The sequence below is a fragment of the Nyctibius grandis genome, chromosome 10 (genome assembly GCF_013368605.1).
Source record: "Nyctibius grandis isolate bNycGra1 chromosome 10, bNycGra1.pri, whole genome shotgun sequence".
NCBI classification, from domain to species: domain Eukaryota; kingdom Metazoa; phylum Chordata; class Aves; order Nyctibiiformes; family Nyctibiidae; genus Nyctibius; species Nyctibius grandis.
In genome coordinates this window covers 105608-126213 of record NC_090667.1, presented here as the reverse complement: position 1 = coordinate 126213, position 20606 = coordinate 105608, and the positions used below count along the sequence as shown (strand labels likewise).

The window sequence follows — 20606 nt, the reverse complement described above, 5'->3', positions numbered from 1 at the left end:
AGAGGGAGCCAGACTCTTCTCAGCAGTGCCCACTAACAGGACAAGAGGCAGTGAGCACAAATTAAAAAAAAGTTCAACCTGAACACAAGAAAACACTTTTTTAGTGTGAGGGTGGTCCCTTCCAGTCTAAATGTTTCTGTGGTTCTGTGGGTTTTTTGTTTTTTGTTTTTTGTTTTTCTGAAGACAGGAGTAAAGTAACAACCTCTTTTTTTTTTTTTCTTAAACCTCACTCTTCTGGAGTTGACATTTCATTGCCACCTTCTAGAACTTAAGGGCTGTTGTGTTATATTGGAAAACCAAGGCCATTTCTGTTATCCCCAAAGTTGTTTTTTCCTCTCCATTCATTTCTGAATGAATAGTTCTCCTCACTTAGGGGCTAAAATGGATACTAGTCCTGTTAGAGGCCATTGGGCAATCCAGGTGAAGCAGTGGTTAGTTACTGGAGTGTTTTTAAGCAGTGTAACTTTGGAGTTGCTTGTTTATAGCTCTGTAGGTATCTTTGCATAATGAGCTGATACTACTAGAACATCTAGGATCATCTGTTCTCCTCAGGCTTGTAATGAGCTCTTCATGTGAATAAACCCAAGATCCACCTTCAGATCATTGTTAATGTATAGAGCACAGCTTGGAATCGATTCAAACCTGCATAGACATGTGAACTGTCATTTGAACATAGGTAGCAGTTACTAAACCGTACAGCTCTTCAGGTGGGATAGTCCATGTGCAATTCACTTCATACCCTTTTCCTTTTCGCTCAAGTCTCTTAACTCTCTCTAGAGATTGCAGGGTGAGAGGAACTGACGAGGTCTTGGACCGTGTTGGGAGGGTTGTGTGGTGTACCTTTTCCTAGTATTGTTAGTTTAGCAAATGCCTTGAGCATTTATGGGGAGAGGCCACTCAAATCTTGGTGTGGAATGTATATACATGGTTAGCCTAAACATCTTAAAACCCCTTTGGCAAGTGAACAGCCACTTTTCCACTACTTGGTTTTGTACTAGAGAATTAATGATGATCCATGATTACACATAAACAATGAGTGAAGTAGTTAAAAAATTCATATCAGGATATGAAAATTTCATATGAGAAGGCTTTACTACAAATGCTGTTTCTAGTGGTAGTCCCTCCCACAGGATACCATCCTTCATGAACTGCTCCAGCGTGGGCCCTCTCCATGGGCTGCAGTCCTTCAGGAAGAGACTGCTCCAGCACGGATCCCCAGTTTTTGCCAGAAAACTTGCTCCTGCATGGGCTTCTCTCCAAGGGCCACGGTTCCTACCAGGAGCCTGCTCCAGCGTGGGCTCTCCATGGGCTGCAGCTTCCTTCAGAGCATCTCCCTCTGCTGCAGTGTGGGGTTCTCCACGGGCTGCAGTGTGGATATCTGCTCCACTGTGGTCCTCCACAGACTGCAGGGGGTCAACCTGCTTTTGCCATGGTCTCTTGCACGGGCTGCAAGGGAATCTCTGGAGCACCTCCTCCCCCTCCTTCTTCACTGACCTTGGTGTCTGCAGAGTTGTTTCTCTTACTTCCTTCCCCCCTCCCACCTCCCAGCAGCTGTGGAGCATTTTTTACCCTTTCTTATTATCACAGAGGCACCACCAGTGTCAATTATGGGCTCAGCTTTGGCCAGCAATGGGTCTGTTGGAGCCGGGTGGAACCATCTGTGTCCAGCACGGGGCAGCAACCAGCCTCATCTCACAGAACCCAGCCCTGCTGCCAACACCTTGCCGTGTAGACCTAATACACTTGCCTTAGTAAGTCTAATACAATACCACTTCTAAGGCAACTGCACAGGGCCTGGAACTGAAGTTTGCTTTGACTCTAGTTATTTGTCTGATGCACAAAACCCAGACATGGATGAAAATAGATTTGTGGTGTCTTTTGTATGATGGTAGCACGGAGTCTCAGCTCTTAAAAAAGTTTGGCTGCATGTGTAAGAAATTTGGTTATGGTGGAGTAAGCATTCATCTTTGTATTCTCAGCCCGTGCTGGTATCTGGTGTCCATAAGAAGTTGAAGTCAGAGCTTTGGAAACCAGAAGCTTTCAGCCTGGAATTTGGAGATCAAGATGTAGATTTGGTGAACTGCAGGAACTGTGCCATAATTTCAGACGTGAAAGTGCGTGACTTCTGGGATGGCTTTGAGATAATATCTAGTAAGTAATATCTATGGCTGACTAGTTTAACCGAGCAGTCTGTCTTGCTACCTTCAACTCTTCCTTTTCCACCTATTTTCTCAAAAAATAAAAAATAATAATTAAAAAAATTCCAAATAGCTGTCAGTCTCATCCAAAGAAGCCATTGCTCCTTAGATGTAGCACACTAGAAAATACTTCATTGGTGAAGATTAGGGCAGGGCTGCCCAAGAAAACTTTGTACTACAGCATGTTGGTGTGTGTTACTTTCATGTGTCAAAAGATGATCCATTTCTTGGGAAACTACTTTTTTTTTTTAACTTTCCTCAGTGAAATTAATCATCAGTTACTGTTAGGAAGACCGTTATTGATTTGACTACTCTTACTCTTCTTCCAACCCCAATGTTTATTGTAAAACTAAAGGGAACTTGCAGACCTAAAACAGACTGAGGCTTTTGATGCTAAAACTCAGACTTGGTGGAATACATCAACTAAGTAAACTTGACATTGCAAATTATTTTTATAGTAGGTCATCTGTGAGTACAAATACATGCTTATATGTATTGTGAGTAGCCATGCTGTATGTATACCTTATGTAGAATTACAGAATGGTTTGGGTTGGAAATCCAGTGGCTGTTCTACATCTCTTCAATAATTTCGTGCGAGTGGGGAGTGGGGGGGGGGGAACCAGCCACATATTTGAGAAATCTAAAATTCATGTAATGCAGAGTAGTCAGAGTCATTACATAATTTGCAAGCAGTTTTCATATGAGTTAGTGTGTGAAATCTCTGGACTAGAGCAAATAATACTCTTCTCAACTGGGGGTTGCACATGGCTGAAAAACACTAAATGAAATGTATTTAAAAGAAACTAGCAAAAGTGATCAGGTTTTCCACCCTAGATCACTACATTTCTCATATAAAGTGTGGTAAAGGTATTGTCTAAAAGAAAGGCAGCAGCTGTTTTTGCTGAAAGGAGCATATCTGTTTGGAGACAAACTACAAATAACGTTTCTCAAAGATAACTTGACCCATACAAATTTACTGTTTTCATGAATGACCCTGGCATAAAAGTGAAGAGTTTGTGAAGCTTCCCAATTACAGAAAGACCACACCGTTATATCCTTCTAGGCCATTTATTTCTGAGTAATAACAGAAATAGCACGAAATTTAACAGTACCAAAAAACAAGACTCTGTACTTGGAACCATATGAAAACAAGTCAAAAGCTGGGAGCTTTTTAATTGGAAAATGACTAGGGAAGGGAATATTCTTGGTCTACAAGTCTATCATTTTGTTTGCTGTTCAACAAACATTCCATTAAGTCATCTAGTCGTTCACCACTTCTGCTATGTGCACATAGCAATAAATACAGAAAACGTTTTATCCACAACACTAAAATCAGCAACATTGCAATGAGCCGTTATAACTCTAACATCTGTAAATATAAGACCACTTTGATCTAGGTACATACAAGCTAAAATAGAGCACTCTGCTTTTCAGAAGCTCTTTAATCTGACCAGTTATATCCCCAGGAATTTTAACTGGGTAGCTTCCACATCCACACTTGACAGAAGGTTTTCTCAATGAAGAACTCAAGCATTAAGTAATGTGTTATCACATTCAGTAGGGCCTGTTGTAATAGGACAAGGGGTAATGTTTTAAACTAGAAGAGGGTAGATTCAGACTAGATATAAGGAAGACATTTTTTTATGATTAGGATGGTGAAACACTGGAACAGGTTGCCCAGAGAGGTGGTGGATGCCCCATCGCTGGAAAGATTCAAGGTCAGGTTGGACGGGGCTCTGAGCACCCTGATCTAGTTGAAGATGGCCCTGCTCATTGCAGGGGGGGTTGGAGGTGGTGTTGAGATAATCCCTTAATTATTCTATATGATACTTTTAGTTAATTTTAATCTTGTGGTTTAATATATTTGAGTTCTAAGTGGACTTTTGGCAGGTCTGACTTTTTTGTTTTGATCCTTCTTAGACCTGCTTTTCTTTGCTGATTAGATGTTTTCTGGGTTTTGTTCAGTTTTGTGCAATTTGTCAGATCCGTATGTTTTCCTCCAGGTAGCTCTTCACTCTGTCCTTTCTGAATAACCTCCCTACAAATTTCTTCTTGTTTGCAACAAAGATCCTTCATGAGTTCAAAATCTTAAATATGGGAAGTTCTGAAACATCTTTAAATTCAAGTCCTTGAGCTTTTCAGTTGACTTGCCTCTCTAAAATCCATAGCTCATCAAAATTTGTTTCCTTTAAAACACTCACTTTGGTTTACATATCTGCAGTTCTCAATTCCTTTTAATTTCAATAAAATCATTTTTTATATTGCAGACTAAGGCTGTCTTCTGTAGCCTGTTGATATATAATGCAGACATGATTCACAGGTGTCCAGGTCCTAGTTTCTTAGGTATGCTTTCTCTTTTGGTGCTGTTGGCAGCTCTGCGAGGTCTGGGTAAGATCAGTTGCTTTTTGTTTGGATGACCATCCTTGGTAAGGTAGGAGGTGGTAAAGGGTGTTACTTTCTGGGGAAAAGGGGATGTGAAGGTGTCAGACTGCAGTACATCCTGTTTTCCAACTGATGGCTTCATGTAGAGTTGTGAAGAATCTGGTGGAAGAGTGAACTTTGTTTCTCTCTAAATGTTATGCTGAGTCTTCTAAACTGCTGCACATACCACTTCCAGATAGACTCTCTTAGCCATTGTAACATCTGAGACAAAACAGCAGCTGATGTGGTCAGTGCTGTCATATCGTACATCCACTGTCGCGTACGTAATGTCATCTTTCTGTGCTACCAGCTTTCACTGTTACCAGCCAGGACTCACGTACAACTCTTGAAGAACAAATGATTGAATTCGGCACCCTGCTAATTTGAGTGCCTCCAGCAAAGAAGGATTTAAAAAACTAAAGGCTGTCTTCCTCAGTAACCACCTGCCATTTAGCTTTTTTGAGTGTGGTGTACCATGGATTCTTGCTTTATACTGAGGCTGGGGTTGATTTCAGAGCATGAACTAATAACTTTAATTTTGTAGAAGCACCACTCCTTTTGAAATGAAAGATAAAACTTTAGACTTTGGTAAAAGCAGTAAGGCAGAACACTTTGGAAAGGCTTGTTTTCGAAGTTGAATAAAGACTGTTCTAAAACTTAGCAACTGTGCAACATCTGTCAAACTACTGCTGTAGGTAGTGATATATATATAATTGTTAAATTGTTGTTTGGTCATACTATGATAATGCTCGGAAGCCCAAAGAAAAATCAGGATCCAGTTTGCTGTGCAGTGTAAGAGGTCTTGGTACAAAAGACTTTCAGCTTAAACAAAGTAATGGGCTGTGGTAAAAAGGTATTACATGAAGAAATCTTAATTTGTTTCTTGCAGAACGGCTCAGGTCAGATGATGGTCAGCCAATGGTACTAAAGTTAAAGGACTGGCCTCCAGGGGAGGACTTCAGAGATATGATGCCTACAAGGTAAGTAGACCTTAGTATCAGTGCCTGCAGGACTGCTGTAGGCACTACGGAGGAAAACATGCCTTTGTTCTCTTTTTGCTCTCTAGGTTTGAGGACTTGATGGAAAACCTTCCTCTTCCTGAATATACCAAGAGGGATGGCAGACTGAATTTGGCTTCTAGGCTGCCAAGCTACTTTGTCCGTCCTGACTTGGGTCCCAAAATGTACAATGCCTATGGTATGTGAGAATAGTTCTGCAGATGTTGATTTTTGTGACTCTTTATTATACTTAGGGCATATGCAAGGCCGTGGCATTAATCAAAACTCAGTGCTTATCCTAGAGCACGCTGTCATTTTTTTTAATTGGTCCTGTGATCTATTCCTATGCTAGTCTTCTCTCTGTCAGATGTGCCCTTTTTTGCCTTGTGGTTTCCAAGAGATGTACATATGGTAAGTTTGCAAATAATTATTATTTAATACATATAATAAGCATAATACCAATACAGGGTTCAAAGAGAATTTAATATCTTTTTGAGACCAATTGATACATTTGAAAAGAAAATTAGCCAGCTTCTGGGCACTTGGATCTGTGTGTTCATGTTTCCGACCAGGGTTGTAATTTTCTTCATCTGTGTCTTAACAACACAGACCACAGACAACATGCAAGACAAAACTGTCACTGTGTTCAGCTACCTGAACTGGATAGTTTTTTCCTCTTAAGACTGTAATTATATAGTCGGTAAATAGCATACAAATGGAGGAAACTTTTAATGCTGTGAAGCATTACATTTCCAAATTATTGTCAATATAGCAGAGTGTGGAGGATATATGAACAATTAATGCATGTCATATCAACTTGAATTATTTCAGTTCCTGAATGTACTGACTTTGATTGAGGTCATGCCCAAAAGCAGGTTTTGGAGACTTTTAATTTAATTTTAATTTAAAACAAATGATTGTTAAAGTTCCAGGATACTTTTAAATAACTGATTGATTTGGAAGTACTTTTGCAACTTTAGAGTAAGACAAATAAAGCAGTTGCTCTTTGTATATACTGGAAAATGTCAGGTGATACTGATAAGGAAAAAGTTGAAGCCATCTTGCAAAGCAAGTATGTGGAAGCAAACTTACCCTAATATAACTTCTGTAGTTCTCTCTGAATATTTATGAGACAGGGGTGCAGGGATTTTACGGGTTTGCATTCCAATGATCAATATGCCTACAGTAACAACTCACCTGAGGACATGAAAGACTTTTCATTGTTTCATCTTTTTTAAAAAATGTTTTAGCTCAGTAACCAAATGTGGATGAGACTTAAGCTGTAAACCAACATATTGCAGTTCTGAGAAGTACTTGTAGGGTTATTTTGGTTTTTTTTTTTAGCAGTGTGGCATCACAAATAAGAGTTAAAAAAATAGGGGTTTGTGAACTTAGGCAAATTGAGCTTATTCAGTATTTAACAGTGTTCAAAGTTTTGGTTTATGTATTATTTGACATGTAAGTTGAGCGGAGAAGGCTGTACACCAAAGAGTTTATAACGTCATCAAGCGATATGGTTGATGCAATTCCACCTAGCAGTGGAAGGAATGGATTCATTTTGTTGAATTGATCTTAAATGTCAGCGTTTTCTTTTCCTTCGTATCAGAGTTTGTGGAGGGAGTGTTGACAGTATTTTTTTAGCATAGAATGTAACCCTCTACTATTTGATCCTTCTTAGATGTATAGGTCTTGGTCCAAAGAGACAAAGTATTACACTTATTTTACTTTCAAGTTAAAAGAAAAAAATAAGCTAGGTCTGTCTTCAAAAACAGTTTTGTATCTTTTTGCTCTTAACTGCTTTACAAACAAATTAAACGGTGGACCTAGATATAGAACAGTAATTCTGTCTGTGGTGAATAAGAGTAACTTTTCTAGCATATTAAATGTCTTTTGGTTGTAAATATATGGCTTTGTTTTCTGAGTATGTGGTGGAAAAAAGTTCTCAATGGTGAGGTAGTATTTCATGTGCTTAGCGTTTTAAAGCATTAAGATAGGAAGAATTGTGCCTGAAGCTTGATTCTTAAAGTGATACTCAGTTACCTAAAAAAAAGAACTGTTTATAGAAGTTAACCGTGAAGAAATCTTACTTACTTCAACAAGTTTTGTGTGTAAAGAACCCTAAATACGAGCTGCCCAGGGAGGTGGTGGAGTCACCATCTCTGGATGTGTTTAAAAAAAGCCTGGACATGGCACTTAGTGCCATGGTCTAGTTGACAGGGTGGTGTCAGGGCAATGGTTGGACTCGATGATCCCAGAGGGCTCTTCCAACCTGATTGATTCTGTGATTCTGTGTAAATATTGACCAATTTGTATATATAAATACCTGACCTGTTTAACGTAAGATTTGCCGTTGATGTTGTATTTGTATTTCCCAGCATACTCAGTGTGACTTAGACCACTAGTACATAATTAAGGAAAGAATGTAATTTCTTAAGTTATATCCTGCTGCATCTGGCAAAGCACAGTTTTGGGGTGGAGGTTGTAAGGGCCCGTACTTGAGGTCAATAATTAAACTATCTTCTGTGAATTTGTCTGGCCTGGTTTTTGAACCTATATATTATGTTTATCCATGTTTGTATTTCAGTTGTGGTTTCCTAAAGCTCGTGTTACAAACTGTCTAATGTTTCTGGTCTGTTATGATAGGTACCGTCCAGTGAGTTGAGTTCTTGTCCCTAGAAGCTTATATTTTAAATAGAAAAGAGATAAATATGATGGTGATCCTAAAACATACCCAGGACTCTTGTGGTCATACTTACGTTAGTGTTTGCTGATACAAAGATTTTTTTTTTTAATCTTTTAATTTTTTTTTTCCCCATGTTACTTGCTAGAGGAGATGGTAAAGCAAAAGTAGAGAGAGTGCTATTGAAGGGTCAGAGAAAGAGAGAAGAATGTTATATGAGAAGGTGAAAGAATTAAGCACCAAACAGTTGAAATCTTTTTCTCCATTACTCATAGCCACTTGAGAGGGGTAAGATCATCCAGTGTATCAAGGTATAAGCACTTCAGAGTCTGCAGGTGTTTTTCCTTACTCAGTTGTAATATGAATTATTAATGGATGAGTTGGACAATAAGTGCTGTGAATTCAACTGATCACATGGATTTTACAGCCAAGTATGAGAAAAAAAAACCAACCTGCTAGAGTCTTATACTTGTAACAGTCTAATGAGTTGCTGCGCACAGTATGATGCTAATGCTACTTACAGCAGTCAGTACAGCTACTTACATTGTAAAGTACAAATTCAGGCTTTGTTTTTAAAATGCTTGTTTTCTCATGACTTCTGTGAACTATATTTGCTACTTCTATTTCCTGTAAAATAAAAATACTAGCTATCAGTAAACTTTTTACTTACGCCACACATGACAGGAAAATAACTACTTCAGCTGCCCTTTGACATTGGTCTCTGCTCCCATTGCTGTGTAAAGTTAGCATTCTGGAAAGATCTTTCAGGCAGGTTATTTCTATAAGAGCGTAAATAGAATTTGATTTTATTTTACACTCTGTTATAGGCTTAATTACTGCAGAAGACAGACGAGTGGGTACCACAAATCTGCACTTGGATGTGTCTGATGCTGTTAATGTCATGGTGTACGTTGGGATTCCCATTGGGGAAGGGACCCATGATGATGGTAATGTTTGAGGAAAGCTGTTTTCTGTCCATTAAAAGTCAATTGTATGTGTGAGAAAGAAGACTGTACCTTTTATTGTTTAAGCTTGTCCTATCTATGAGATATAACCCAAATGTACAAGGCAGTCTGCTACGTCTGCAGCTGAAAGTGCAGTAATGCTTCACTGGTTCCCAACTGTGTGAGCAGCAGAGTTTTGCTAGAAATTAGATATCTCCCTGAATAAAGGAGGAGAAAGGGTGATAAGTTACTCTTTCTTCTCCTTGTATTTGAATAATTGTAGTTAGTTCAGTTTGAATTCATGACTGAGCTTTGTGATTAGCTGTCAATTGACACATTTCCTGAATTTTGTTAAGATGAAGCTTGATGTGCTTAGAAAGGGCATTGTATGATGCAGCAGTTGCAGTAGCAGTGTGACTGGATTTAACAGCTCAAAATGCTCCTTCCTCTTCTATATGCCAAAGATCAGAAGCTTTGTAATCGTATCGCTTTTATGTGGATTCCCCTTTCAGAGGTTCTGAAAACAATTGATGAGGGAGATGCTGATGATGTAACAAAGCAGCGAATCCATGAAGGAAGAGAGAAACCTGGAGCACTGTGGCACATCTACGCTGCCAAGGATGCTGAAAAGATACGGGAACTTCTCCGGAAGGTATGTCGGTTACAAAGGAGGCTTGAGCCTACAGGAAACCTTGACTAGCTTACTTAAAGCAGCGGAATGATAGAAATTGCTATCAACATCAAGTGCATAGGTATTCTAATGCTGTCTTTGAGGACATGCATAGTTATTATGTTCCCAGGTTTTCAGCCTGTTCTAGAATCTTCATACTAATGCACATGTCACTAGTTAAGACATAAATGAGCTTAATGAAAGTAATGTCCTACCTTGAAATAGTTTGTTACGTTTTTTGGTACAGAGCTTTTTGTGAGCCAGAAATATCAAGGTGCTGTGTCATGGTTTCCCCCCCACCCTGTATCTTGGCCCTAGGTTGGAGAAGAACAAGGCCAAGAAAATCCCCCAGATCATGACCCCATTCATGACCAAAGTTGGTACTTGGACCAGACCTTACGTAAGCGACTCTATGATGAGTATGGTGTACAAGGCTGGGCAATAGTGCAGTTCCTTGGAGATGCTGTGTTCATTCCTGCAGGTGCTCCCCATCAGGTAAGTCTGCCAACTTCAGGCCATATTGACAAATAAAATTGAATTTGAGGCACAACAGAGCTGCGACTTCAAAATAACTGTTAATTAATATTGCTGACTTAGGTTTCTTTTTCTATGTATGCAGTTCTTATAAGAACTATTTGAATTGGATCTTAGTGATTATATTAGTAAAAATTATATAAATACCTAAATGATGTGTACAGTACTGGGATGGAATTAAGAAAAAAAAAATTAGGGTGAATGGTGAAAAAACATTTCTTTGTAGGGATACTTCAGCCAAGGGAACAGGATTCCAAATGAGTGTGGAGAACAGTAGAGAACTTGCTTTACGGAACACTAGTGTTATGTGGGAGAACAGGGAACATGTGAGATGTCATGTATTTTGTTCTGGTTTTCCCATTAGACACAATTCTGTGTGAGACCAAATAGGCTTCAGTTCCTGTTTCTGATAAGTAAATGTGGAAGAGCCTAACATATGTGGTGGGGGGGGGGGGGTTGGGGTTTTGTATGGTTCATTCAATCTTGATACATCTGTCATTTGATACGGGGTTTTTTTTAGGTCCATAATTTGTACAGCTGCATTAAAGTGGCAGAAGATTTTGTATCTCCAGAACATGTGAAGCACTGCTTCCGTCTGACCCAGGAGTTCAGGCACCTGTCTAATACTCATACAAACCATGAGGATAAACTGCAGGTAACCATTTTACGACAGTCGTCACTAAATATATCCTGTCTTTTGCCAGCTTTGTTCAGTACTAGAAATGTGTGGCTAATGATTTAAGAAAAAAATATAACAGCTTCCCACAACTTTGGAGGTTCTCATTTGATAAGTATTTAAATAATAATTAATGCACCTATGTCTACAGTATTATGTAAACAAAAAATAGTAATTAACTTTTGGATTTCCAGAGAACTTTCCCACTATTGGACTAGTGCATGTGTCAGTAAGTTATTAAATGGCTGAATCCTGAATGACAGTGAAGCATAGCAGAAAAAAAAAAAACTATTAAAAAGGAAAAAGCAGTGTTTTGTTTTGAAGAGATATGTTTATTTGACCAAGGACACTTGTATTTGTTTCTTTATTGCCTAAAGGAAAATTGCTCTGGAAGTGAAGCCTTGCTTATTTAAATCAGGAATATGGTTTAGTGGTGGTCTTGGCAGTGTTAAGTTTATGGTTGGACTCTGATCTTAAAGGTCTTTTCCAACCTAAATGATTCTATGATTCTAAATTAGTCCCAAACAGGAAAATAAAATGTGTTTTGAAGAAATGTGACTGTTTAAACTAATAATTATGCACAGAACATATTATGCACTGAAGTAGTACATTATGTATAAGACAGTAAGTTCAACGGAGAGAAGACCATAGGAGACCTTTTTTGATTTCACCTATGTATGCTTCTGAAGAGTTAGTGTCAGTTTAGTTTGCAAATTTGTTGTCAGTGGGTTTTTTGTATTAGTCATCTCATGCATGTAAAGAGGAGGAGGGTGAGATCTGTAGAATGGCTGTTCTTGCAAAAGTGAGTACTCAATATATAACCATTCTCCAGCATGTCACTCAAGAACGTTAGAACTTACCATGTTAATTCTCTCAAAAGATTCAGTGAAAAATTGCTATAAATTTCTATATGGATTTGCACAGGATTTTAAAGGAAAGCAGAAGCAAGATCAACTCATTGTGAGGATCCAGCTTCTGACACTGTACCTCTTCTGCTGTAGTGGTACAGATGTGGAAGTGTTTCTGTAAATGAATAAGTTGCAAATTAATAATGCTTATTAATAAAAAAAAAGAAAAAAAAAAACAACTAAAAAAAAAAAGTAACTGCTGGCAAAGTGGAACTCAGTACTCCTGTGAGAAGGAATACTGGTTGTATTTGTGCCTTGTAGCCAAACTTTAACATTTTTCTTTGTCATTTTTCATGTATATTTTTATAGTATTTTTATATAAACATCTATCTGTATTTTTTTTTTTACATTAAAAAAGTACACAGAGACCGTAACTGTTGCATAAATTATACAAAAGACTGAGATCATATGTACATCAGGAAAAAATGGTGTTTGGCAGTTAGTTGGCTACTCCCTTAGAGGTGAAACTGTTCCGTTCAACACCTAGAAACTGAATTAAAATAAACTTAGATTAGAAAAATCAGAAACAAGGTAGAGCTTTGACTGTTAAATAGGTAAGTGTGGAACGGATTGCTGTGAGTACTAGTGGATTTTTCATCTCTGATCTTGCTTGCCTTTATGGAAGATGCAGCAATTAGAAGAATTTCTAGCCTTCATACAAAGACAACAGGATGATTTGTTGCATCGTCTTAATTTACATAGGGTTAACCCATATGATTTTCTTGCTCCTTTTGGGTTTGATTCATGTGAATCTGTAAGTGACTCGGATCACGAGGACTTTTTCAAAATAAACTTACATGCATGACTTCATATTGTACCTCCTCCTAGTGCTCACGAAAGAGAGACTTTATTTTAAGATAACATAAGTAAATATATGTTGCTGGGTGACTAGAAAACAAGTTAATAAATCGTGCAAGTGTCTAAAATATTTGTCATCTAACCGTGACAGTTAAAATTTGTGCTGTTGATATCCTGAAGCAGTGATAGTATATACCTTGTGTATACTTGCCAACTATTATGAATTCAGCTGTCCAAGTTGATTGCATAGGTATGTAAGACTCTCGTTGTTAGTCTGTAGAAGTTGATTTTTTTTTTTTTTTCCTGTTACAGGTGAAGAACATTATCTACCATGCAGTGAAAGATGCTGTTGGGACACTGAAAGCTCATGAATCCAAACTAGCTAGATCGTAGGAACTGCTAATTCCAAATGCCCTGTGAAGTAAGCCTTTTGCTCACAGTATATACAGGGACTGCACATGACCACCTCTGCAGGAGCAGAGGCTTCTCACTAAGAGCTGGTGTGGTCAGTATTACACACACTCTTCAGCCACTGTTTTCTACGCTGCCTCAACACTGAAGGTCTAATGGAAGGTCGCACTATTACATGCAGAATTCCAGATTCTAACGAAAGGTGCCATGTCCCTTTCCTGTGGCCTTTTGCAAATTGGAAGAACATGGAAACCACTCGGTGTTCCTGCATATTATGATTAGAAATGGTATAAAGAGTGTGGATGGTTTTTTTTTTCCTCATGCCTAGTTAGTCTCCACAAAGTTAGAAGGAATGTGCTGGAGGTGGGTTGTCCTACTGCAGACTTAGTTGATAGCTGCTGAAGGAGTGTGACCAACAGTAGCCCAACTGCAGAAATCTAAGCAAGCTTCCCATGTGAGATACAGGCCCAGGAAAAGAATAAAGCTATTCTCTGCACTCCCCTTCTTGTAGCCATTTCTCTATACACTGTAGAGTTGCAGAAATAAAGGGAGAACCCACTTTTTTTCCCCAGGAGACTCCAGAAATAGGAGAATTGTGTATTTAGTGAAAAACTAGGTTTGTAGTGAAACAGTTAATATTTCATGAAAGTAGATATTTTTAGTATTTTTGAAGTACCACAACTGTCCTGGATTTTCAAGGAAAGGCACATTACATTTAGTCTTCCTTTCAATAAAATCAAGAAATGATTTTTAGAAAGCAGTCCAAAATAGCACAAAAACAGCCAAAGGAGAGTGAATAGAAATTGACACCCCACCTCCCTTGCCCATATTCCTCACCCATCTTCCCCCTTCTCCCTACACCACCCTGCTTCCTCTGAATGAGAAGTAAAAAGGAGTATAAACTCTGTTCTCGTGTGGAGATGTTGTACATCTCTCCCTGCACTGGTGACTGCAGGCAATAGTTCACCCAATACCAGTGCTAGCTGAAAACATCTGTCCTTTCCAAAGTGAAGGAAAAGTTAACTTTCAGTGTCAACTTTGTCCAGAACTATTTTAAGTAAAATGTTCCTGCTTGATAGAACTGTATTCAGAATTTACTAATGTCAGCATTGATGCGATGGATTTCATTGTCCGGGTACATGGGGAAGTGTATCTACCTTATATCCAGCTGTACTGTAGTGCCACCTGCAGGCCTGTTAATATGTTCACGGTTATTTCATTTTTTAAAAAATAAAAGTCATTTACTGTACCAGCCTGGGCAGTTTCTTTCAGACTTGTACACTGATCTTCCTGCTTTGAGTTTGTCTCAGCTTCTGCTCTGGTAGTGTAGGCTGCCTTCTAACTTCTTGCCCTGTGTCTGACCAGAAGGCTCGGGTGTTTTCCGCCTGGCGTCCCAAGTATGTGCTGGGAGCACACCAAGCTACCTGCAGATTCTTGATTCTCAGAGGCAGTTTGGGTAGAGGACCTGTCTTGTCACAAACAGAATCTCTTGTGCTGTCCTCCCCACCTCTCACTATCTTCCTAACAGGTTGGGGTTCAGAGCTGCCCTCTCCACTGGATATATGGATAGGGTGGTAAAGGTTCCCTGGTGTCTGACCTTGGAGGTTGTGATGGCAGCAGCAGTTCGGTTCGCTGGCACGTGGCATGCTGCCAGCTTCTCAGGCTGGCAGCTTTAACTCCCGGGCTTTTGCTGCCTTCATACCCTTGCAGCTATCCCGTGAATATGGGCTAATTCAGTCCACTGCAGATTAAAAGGATTATCCCAGATCCATGAACCATTCAACTGCACCATATTCCTGTCGTGCAGAATTTCTTGGGCACTTCTGCTGTACTCTGTGCATACAACCCATTCTGAATGGTTAATTGTAGCTGAGATGCTTCCCTCATTTGTGTGTGTGTGTATCAGCAATTGGAATTAGATAAAGATCAAAAAGACAAAGACTTGGCTATGTGTAGTGCAATAGCTTCCGTCATGTCCAATGCAGATCTACACGGAGAGTTCTGTATCTCATGCTGAACCTTTGTTTGGTTTGAGTCTATCGAATGTTGTTTCTGTCTCTTGAATTTCCTCTTTTATTAATCCTAGAGTACAATCAACCTAAAGCAATATTCAGCCAAAATCAGAGGAATGAATTGCACAAAAATTAGAGATTAAAATTAAGAAATATGTAGCAATCCAGATTTTAGACCAGATGAGGACAGGAAGAATTTGTAAATTGATCTGGCAAATCAGTTCCAGTAACTTACATTTGAAAACTTTTATCCTTTATCTGGATTGTATGCGTCTGGAGATGGAGACTCCCACTTCTTTTGGCAAGTTTTTCCAAGTAGGTAATTTTTATATGGGGCACAAATTTGCATTTATTTAGATTTAGAATCCACTTACCAATTCTTGCTTGTTTTTCCACTAAGAGAAGGTCTTCAGTTGATTAAAACCTGTAATTGTCAGCTCTTAGAATTCTGTTCAACTAAAATGTAGCTGTTACTGTACAGCAATTTCAGAATTTCTGAAATAGAATTTTCATGTATTGTGTATCTGCAAACAGGTTTTTATTAATACTAATCAGATATATAAATATATAGAGATATATAACAATCATATATTTATGGATGTATATATTATACATTACATATATATTACATTTTATATATGTATATATATAAAACCCAGACAACTGCAGGGATTTGGTTTGGTTTTGTTTTCTTTCAAACATGCTTAGCTTCTGCTCTCTGCTGTAGCCGTACACAGTGAGGATATTTTATAGTACTTGTAATTAGACTGTGAAGCTCACTGCAAGTCTATCATGTTGATGCTGGAAGTAATTGTATTTAGAGCTTCTGCTACATCCTTGGACAGAGTTGCAAGATTTAATCATGCTTTGTTTGAAGGTATGTACCTTTGTTAGCTTAGTAATTTAACTGGGCTCCAGAGCGTTTTTCCCCCCAAGAAGTGTTTGTCCTCTGCTTACACCTTTGACCATTTTCATAGCTTCATAGTTCTTTTATGTGCCATTTCATTCCCTTGATGCATCTGTCTTCCAAGATAAACAGTTTTGGACTGTAGAATCTTTGCATAGAACCTGCTCAGTGCTTCTGATTGTTCTTGTTGACTTTCTTGTGCCTCTTTTTTGTTCAGCTACCCCATTTTTAAGGGAAGGTGATTCAGGCTACATGAAAGGTTTTAAAGTTTGTTCACCATGCATTTCTGTGGTGAGATAATGGTGTTCATTATTCATTTCTGAAACAATCCTGTTGCTGCATTTCTTACTGATGCATGGAGATTTCCAGTAGTGATGACTAAACTGTCTTTCCTGAGTAGTGACAGCTCATCTGGGGTCTGTCACATACACATTCACTTGTGTATGGTTAGGGTGCTCTCAAGGGCATGTGTTAGGATTCTCTCTTAACAGGGTTTGTGTGAAGGGTCAGTATAAGCACTCACCCTACAGTACCCACCACTAGTTCTATCATACTTCACATAGAGCTTACAGCAAAAGCAGCCAGCCAAAGTGATTATAAAATTGTTGTAAGATGTACAATCAGTAGTTTTTCTCACAGTATTTTCTGGTTACGAATTTGAGGGGCAGCTGATATGTAACCTGGAATGTAAGCAGATTAAAGGAGACATTAGAAATCAGAAAGTTTTGAGCAGAGGGAAAATAAAAACTTCAGTTGTATGTCTTAAAATTTATTTTGCTGCAGTCATGACATTTGTTCTACTGAACACTGTCTTGCCATTACTAAATGAAGCTTCACAAGATAGCGGGCAGGCACCATTTTTGAATATCGGCTTTAAGCTCTGTCTGTCTTTTAGCCAATGTCCTGTGGAACTACAGACAAGTGGAAGCAGGAATTCAGGACTATATGGCTGTTGGCCTGCACAAGTGAATTTGGATAGTATTCACAATACTGAAGCTTGGTGTGTGTTCAACCATGCAAGGGCGTACTCAGCACTGTCATTCAACAGTTTCACAGAGCCTTCAAAACGTTACATAGGACACATTCATCTTTTTCTCTCAGTCTCAGATGAAGAGGAAGAAATAATGTCCCCGGTCTGAAGATTTCACTTCTTTTCAACCCAACAACTCCTTCCTTTTCTTGATATTGATTAAAAATATAACAGTCTGCAAGGGTTAATTTTACAACACTTAATATTTCTGTTTATAAACTGTACTCTGAGACAACTGAACCAGGCAACATATAAATATGGGAAAAATTAAGTACATCAAAGGTTGTGATATGTTTGTGGTTCCTCTGAAAGATTCTGAGGCAGCCTCTTGTAGAACCTGAGGATGTGGAATCAGAATTGGAGCAGAGTAGTTAGATGTCAAGCAGTAACTTGAACTTACCTGCAATACAAATAAGATCAAAAAAGTTACCATGGATATTCTTTTAAATTATTGGTCCTATGTACATAATGACTTCTCTCTCCTTCCTCACTTCTGGTAGCACTTTGATAGCTCTCTGAGCTTCTACAGTGAAGAGGTATTGGTTGAGCTGTATGGCAGATGCTAGTGACTTACTCGTGCATCAAGCATATCTTGTAAGTATTGCTTTGGTGGAAAAGGAGTATGAAACTACACAGCATGTGAGTGAAGCACAGCATGGAAGCACCTGTGGACAATGCATCTTACAGGCTCTGGTTACTGGTAAGTGATCTTATCTTCTGATTGTCAGCTTCAGTGTTTTCCCAAACTTATCCCCTGTCTATCCAGGATGCATAGACCTGCTTGTGATCACTCTCTCCCAGTGCATCTCAGAACTGGAAATCAGCTCACAGCTTCCTTTCCTCTTAATTGGCAGTGTCTTTAAGATCCCTATCTCAGCCTTTGAAAAAGAGCTGTGTCTCCCACTAGGCATTTGAAAAATAATGAGGCAGAACTGATCTTACTTTTCTCTCATCTCCCTCATCTCCCTGCCTTACAAGAGCTTTTTATTTTGTCTGTCTTTATATAGGCTAATGCAGAAATGGTAAATTGAGTTTCAAGAGCTAGATATAACAAAATACAGCTGCTTCCCCTAGGAAGGTCTCTTCTAACTAAACAGCTTCCAATCACAAAGCAAAACAGGTAAAGGGAAATGTTCTCAGAATAATTTCCAATTCTAGGGCCTTGCCTCTCCCAGTGTCGGTTTATACTGCCAGCTCACACTTTTTCTGTGTTTTCCTTATCCCTTTCAGCATTTGATACTCTTCCATTACAATCTGCACCTTTAAGCTTCAGAGAGAGGGTTCCCACTGTGTTCTTCCACTTCACCTTTCTTCCCAAGACCCTTATTCTGCTAAACTTTTCCAGAGGCACTCTTGTGTTCTTGAGCTCTGACTAATTGCTGTTCCTCTTCATTACAGCAGCTTCTGCCTGAACGCCAGCTTCAGCAGGATCTCTGGATCTGACCTGGCATTGTTCTAAATGTAGCTTTGCTTAAGCTGCTCTACTCAAAGAACAGTTAGTTTGATTCCTCTGCCTTATTGTTTAGGTCATAATAGATTGATAGATATTTGGTCACCTATTTTAACCATTTGTAGAACATTTTTCATGAGTTATTTCAGCAGTAGCGTATCTGCTAGAAAAATATACAGCCTTAATTTGAAAACAATCGACAAATTGCTTTCCTGGGCAGGTCTTAAGATCTTAATTACACAGCACTATACAATATAACTAATAACTTAATAAAAAGAATACTACTAATAAATCATTCTATTTTAATTTGACCTGCAGCTGGCTTTTGTTCCAAAAACAGCCCTTCAGTACCAGTAGTTTCTCCTTGTGGGAAGGTAAGTTGATGAATTAATTTCTGATTCTTCTTTATGATATGGAAAGAAATGGAGCTACTTATTGCTAACTGTAAATTGCTAGCATAAAATACCTTTCCTGAAGTTGCTCTATAGCTCAACGTGCTGCTTAACAATGAGTTGCCACTTAAGACATTCAGAAGACCACCTGCTCTACTAATGTTGATGTTCATATTCTGTTGTTCTTACCACCATTTATTTCTAATGTACTGTAAATCTTCAGACTGCTCCTTGGCACATTAAACAGTTTAAAACACTAAGGCACATTTCATTTAGGTGCCACTTACCCATCCTGCAGTTATTTAGCACTCCCACTCTCTTCATACGTTGTCGTTCTTGCTAGGTCTCTGAATTTTCTCTCTTCTATTTGCATCTTCCACTCACCTGAGTATGAACACATTATTCAAATACCAGAGCTGTTGCCATATTGGTCCCTGATATGAAACTGGTATAGTTAGAATTATTTTGGTGAAGGTTGTGCATGTTTGTGTTACTTGGATATGTGAAAGCAGATTCCTTTTATCCTGTTTGTTTGTCAGTTATGCCATCAATGGTATAAATTGTGCAGTCCCTTATGCAATAATTTTGTGGCCATTCATATCCAAAAGCAGACTATGACAAAACGTTCTTTGTCACTGTCTGTAGAGACACACTTGTGTCTTCAGCTCTTATATGTAATGGAAAGTTGCTAATGTTTTGTATTTTTCATAATTGCTCATTATACTGAAGTTCATGCATTCATGAGAAAATTCTTCCCTAGCAGCTCTTTGTTTTCACTGACTCTTTCTTTGGTCTCTTTCCTTTTCATAAAGGCTATCTGGCAAGTAATGAGACTTTGCCATGGTGCAAAGGGTTGTGTGTTTTTTTGTTAGCTGAAGAGCCACCATAGTTTTCTAGCCAATCAATTTTTTTTTAATTAAAAAACAGCTTACATAATGGTCATCTTAGTATGATTCAGAGATCCGTGTACTGGGCCTGATCAGCCCTTGACTGTAACGTGCATATACCGGCTACTGGGGGGGGGCAAAAGGGGCCCACTAATTAGTTCTGGCATTGACTGAGGAGGAGGATTCTCTTAACAGTATTCCTTGGTGAGTTGTTAAAATATAACAATTTCTGGTACTCTGGTATGCTTAAGCATACACATTCCCCACCTAAGAACAAGGGTTTAGGCAACACCGCTGTTGTCTTGACCTCCCTCGAGGAGGCTCCATTACCCCGCCCCCGAAGGATCCGCGATCTTAATTCGGCACTTTCTCGTCTCTAATGGTCTCACGTTGCGCATGTTGCTCTCCTGCCATCTTTCCAGTCGGCCCTTTCCCCCCGCGCTGCCCTCAGCCCCCCCGGGCCCGGGGCCCGCTGGGGGGGCCCCCCCGCTCTGGCGGGAGCCCCGCCTTGGTGCGGGCGAGCGCGGGCTCTTCCCCCGCGCGGGGCAGGCGTCCCCGCCGCCGGGGGCTCCGCAGTGGCGCAGGGCGGGATGCTCGGGGCGTGCTGCGGCCCTTTCCCTCCGACGCGTCGGCTCCTCCCCTTCAAGTACCCGGGCGGGGCTGCGCTTGCTGCAGGAACCTGCCCTCCCA

The 20606-nt window shown here is 39.4% G+C and overlaps 1 protein-coding gene across 3 annotated transcripts in view; it reads left to right on the top strand.

Annotated features, from left to right (window-relative positions):
* Positions 1-14487, top strand: part of KDM3B (lysine demethylase 3B) — a 61914-nt gene extending 47427 nt beyond the window's left edge. For 2 of the 3 annotated variants that reach the window (XM_068409214.1, XM_068409213.1), the window contains 8 exons: positions 1980-2151; positions 5509-5599; positions 5686-5816; positions 9125-9244; positions 9754-9893; positions 10230-10406; positions 10966-11100; positions 13140-14487. In XM_068409214.1, the coding sequence (XP_068265315.1) occupies positions 1980-2151; positions 5509-5599; positions 5686-5816; positions 9125-9244; positions 9754-9893; positions 10230-10406; positions 10966-11100; positions 13140-13220 (1047 nt within the window). In that variant the 3' untranslated portion in view covers positions 13221-14487. Of the gene's footprint in view, positions 1-1979; positions 2152-5508; positions 5600-5685; positions 5817-9124; positions 9245-9753; positions 9894-10229; positions 10407-10965; positions 11101-13139 lie in introns of those variants that run through there. The other variant, XR_011048864.1, reaches the window with a different exon arrangement.
* Positions 14488-20606: the final 6119 nt, after the last annotated feature.